This window comes from Cryptomeria japonica, chromosome 3, assembly GCF_030272615.1.
Source record: "Cryptomeria japonica chromosome 3, Sugi_1.0, whole genome shotgun sequence".
Lineage (NCBI taxonomy): Eukaryota > Viridiplantae > Streptophyta > Pinopsida > Cupressales > Cupressaceae > Cryptomeria > Cryptomeria japonica.
This window is the reverse complement of record NC_081407.1, coordinates 283555638-283560044: the sequence shown is the minus strand read 5'-3', so window position 1 is coordinate 283560044 and position 4407 is coordinate 283555638. Positions and strand designations below refer to the sequence as shown.

Genomic DNA, 4407 nt, shown 5'->3' with positions numbered 1-4407 from the left:
CATCATCAGCAGTAAGGGGCACCTCATCTCGAGAGGATTCAACCGAGGCAGAGTTAGAAGCATTAATTGTCAAGTGATCTTCAGTAGCATCCTTCCACCAAGTAGCAGCGCCTTTGCGGCGGGAGAGAGAGCAGTTTGAAGCTAAGTGGCCCGTTGAGAAGCACCTTCGACAACCTTCAATAGAAATTAGTTCATTTGTTATCAACTAGTAAAACATAATATATTCCCTTCAATAGAAACTAAAAATGGATTACAATGCATGTATGTATGGCGTTTCCATTATACAAAGCCTATAAAACAAATAAGCATTTACAATATATAAATCAAATAAGCAGAAAAATATTTATAATATTTGAAGCAAATAAGCATTGACAATATGGTGTTAACTTATGATAGCAATGTGCAATTTGAATTTCGTAGGAATTTTTTTGAAGTGTTGTAGGAAAATTGGACTAGAAGAATGGATGTATTTGTTACAAAATTTGAGAGGACTTTCACTTGATTGGTTGAATTTAAATTCTTTGGATCGATTCATTAGAGATGAATGGATGAATCTAATGGATGTTTAAAATTTTGAATTTGGTAATAAGTTTTGTAGTTGATTAATGTGCTTGAATGATTGTTTGGTTTGAAGTCTTAAATTCTTGTCCTCTTGTTTTGAGGGTTTGATTAGTGAGCTTTCCACCTTCAGCTGTGGTGCTTGCAGGTTTTCATGAAGGAAGTGATCAATAGTTGAGCAAATATCCCTTGATAAAATTAAGATGATGAGGAGATATGTGATGTATCTCTTTGTTTGATGGAACACTTGGCAATGCTCTCAATATTAATTGCATTTTAATTATCTTTGTTTATGCAATACAATGTAGGTTTTAGAAATATTTAAACTAGGGGAAAGTACCCACTAGTTGAGCTTGTTCCAATAGTTGTGATAGCATTGTCCACACTTATTGATTTAATGCCTAATATTTATGACAAAACATTGCACCAATAGTTGTGACTTTAAAGTTGTTATTGCGATGATGACTACCCATAATTGAATGAAATGTATCCATAAGCACTAAAAAACAACGAATCATGTGATGCCACATTAGCACACAAGTTCAGTCTCACTTTTTTTTGGCCTGTCTTGGACACCTTGGCAAAAAGCATGCTGATGTGGCATTGTATTTGATGATTGACCGTGAAACCTTAGTTATAAGCATGGCACTTGCCAAGTAAGCTGCTGTAAAAATTTGAGTGTGATTTGAAATTTTCACGTAGAATTTTGAGAAGGGCAAAGTTAGGTTGCTTAACTATTGGGTCCTCTCCCCTAACATATCCGAAATAATAAGTTTACATCAGACTTGCTGGATAAGAAAGCCCGTTACCATCGTAAAATTACGCCTATGAATACAATTATTCTATTGAATAAATAAGATCTCACAGATGACCCATCTTGGTCAACTACTGTATTCATCCAATGGGCCCTCTCCTACATTATATATAAATGTAGTCACAACAAGTAGTGGTACGGAATAGTACTTGGTCCACATTCCTATAATGAAGTTTCCTCGCAATTATGGTTTTCTTTGTTTTTATTTGTTTCACACTCGGGCTAATTCCTGTACTTTAATTCCAATTTTACAATTTGGGGGCTCCCACGACAGAATTTCAGTACCGATTTCCACTGACACCAAGACAATCATGTGGAGAAATGAGTTGTTCATCCTACAAATAGGAGGGCTATGAATTGTGCCAATCACTCATCATCTTTGCTTTTTCTTTTGATTATGTGAAGAGTTTTGCAGAAAGAATGTTGAATTAACAATCAAAGTTCTGTTGGTTAATAAGTTATGGAGATAGAAAAAGGGATATATTTGGGTACATGCTTGCTGCAGCAAGCATTGCAGAGCATATGCATGAAATCAGAGTGGGTTTATGCAGTCTTTTGGAGGATCCTCCCCAGAAACTTCCCTCCACCCAAGTGAGTTGAAGTTCTTCCCATTTGCTTTCCTTGGTTGGGTCATCATTAAACTTACCAAGATTAGAATACAAATCAATTTATAATGAGTTGGAAATTGGAACAAATAGGTGCAGACAATGAATAAACTGGGGGAAAGTAGCCCCCTTTATTTGTATCTCTGATATCTTGGGCTAGAATCTATATCTTTGATAAAGCTTAGAATTAATCTGGAAAGGTTTTGTTTTGAACAGATGGGATACTGTAAATGGAGTTTGTGACAAATCTGGGGAAAACTCAAGGAATTGGTAAGCCCCATGTCAAGGTTTATATATGTCTCAATCTCTATCAAGGAAATTTGTTAGTTTGTTTTGTCTCTGGCTTATTAGTCTACTTTAACAGGATGCTTGTTTGGGAGGATGGATTTTGTGATTTCAATTCTGGATTGCAGCCTGGACTATTCTTCAAAATGTCTCATGAAATCTATAACTATGGGGAAGGGTAAATGCTTGTAACTTTTTCTCCATTCTCATGCATCTCAAGGAAGGAATAAAAAGTTCATGATAAATTTCCCTTGATGTAGTAGTTCAGTAGGGTGTACAGTGGTAAAGGTCTTTTGTTTGAACATTGTCACACTTCTTGATTCTTTGCTACACTTAAAAACAGAGTCATTGTTCATTGCCATTTCTCTTTAGACAAAGAGCAGTGGTAATCAATGGCAAAAACCATTTATTCCTACAGCTCTTTCACTCTCATTCTGATGATCGATCATGGAGTGCGATCGGAAACGTTGATGCAAAAACTATCATACAATCGAATCCAGAAACAATTACAGTCAACTATATGGATTGTGGAGATCTAATGTCATTAAGAGTTTTCAATGTTAGGATACATACATCTAGCATCCATCTCTTTTAAGGGCAACATATAGAATTTGTATATCCACATGAGGGCATCCAAACCAGCAATTTGAGCTAAGGTTTACTGATTAGGATTCTTACATTAATCCTTTGTTCTATTGTGAGTGCCACAGAATAATGGGCAAATTGGCAGCAAACCAGGGTTATCAATGGATTTACAAGGACCAACTGATCCAGTCTGAAATGGAAAGTCTAAAGCGCTCATTACACTCTGTAAGTGTTACTTTTGTATTGAAAAATGTCTTTTCCTGCTCCGCTACTCTTCTAAGTTGAATAACATAAATTTTACTGGGACAATGATAGCATCCTAGGACATGGGAGTCTCAGTTCAATTCAGGCATCCAGGTAATTTCTACATGGAATTTGGAGTTTTATCAGAAGTAGAATTGATTTCAAAGAAATCATAAACAATTGATTATTTGAACTGTTACAGACTATTGCGCTGGTTGCAGTAAGAGAAGGACTCCTCCAATTGGGTTCCACTCAAAAGGTCATTATAACATGAGATGACATACCATCAACCAAAAGTAGTTTTGATCATGTTAAGAAGTCTTTATGACATTGACCCAAAAAGTTTTAATGACATAAGATGGCAGAATATTGAGCAATTTTGACAAGTTCAATAATGATATACATTATTTGCCTTGGGTTTGCAGGGCATGGAGGATTTGAAGTATGTAATTTTTCTGCAGAGAAAGTTTAACTACTTGCTGAGCATTCCAAGTGTGCTTACACCATACCCATCTTCTCAAGGACCTGTGTCTCATTCCACACTTCTGTCAAAGGATTCAAATGCCTCAAAGGACTACAGTCATCTACAATATAACAACCTAAGACAAGGACTTAATCAGGACTTCACCTGGAGTACTCAAGATAATGGAGATACAAAGTTGTCAAAGCATCCAAATGCCTCAAAGAACTACAGTCATCTACAGTATAACAGCTTAAGACAAGGACTTAATCAGGACTACAATTTTGAAGCTTGTAGTGGCCTACATTCTTTAGGCTTTATTGAACCAGCTACAGTGGCCCCTTCAATGTCAAGCCTACAAGCACTACTGTCTAAGCTTCCCTCTGTTACTCCCTCTTCCTGGGGCGTTCCATCCAATATGCCAGCAGAAGACAATATGGATGTTGACTAAATGAACAAATAAATATATAATTACAGAATTTATATGAGAACCTACACTGCAAGTTTCAAAGAGTTGTTTGTTTCAGTGCTAATGTTTTTAAGAAAGAGGGTTTTTTTTATTTTTTATTGTTGGTAAATTTTTTTATCTGATAGTGTGTACCACATGAAATGTTTTTGACCTGGAGCTATGAATTCGTGAGGTCACTAATGGGGGACCTCATCCCCAGAACATTGGATCAGCAATGTACAAACCTGCGATCACAATGACCCAACTGAAATTTGAACTTTGATGATCAAACAACAACACCACCACATAACCAACATACTATGAAAAGAATCCCTAAAAACCAAACATTTAAGACAATAAAACATTGACATTAAAATTTTACTTTCAATTTCAACAAATTACAAAATTG

General features: G+C 35.9%; 1 protein-coding gene across 1 annotated transcript; it reads left to right on the top strand.

Annotated features, from left to right (window-relative positions):
- The first annotated feature begins 1645 nt into the window (after nt 1-1645).
- Nucleotides 1646-4045, top strand: LOC131029595 (protein RICE SALT SENSITIVE 3). The gene is made up of 7 exons (XM_057960132.2): nt 1646-1963; nt 2194-2247; nt 2342-2440; nt 2973-3072; nt 3163-3204; nt 3293-3349; nt 3516-4045. The coding sequence occupies exons 1-7, from the start codon at nt 1833-1835 to the stop codon at nt 3999-4001; spliced, it is 969 nt and encodes a 322-aa protein (XP_057816115.2). The 5' UTR covers nt 1646-1832; the 3' UTR covers nt 4002-4045.
- Nucleotides 4046-4407: the final 362 nt, after the last annotated feature.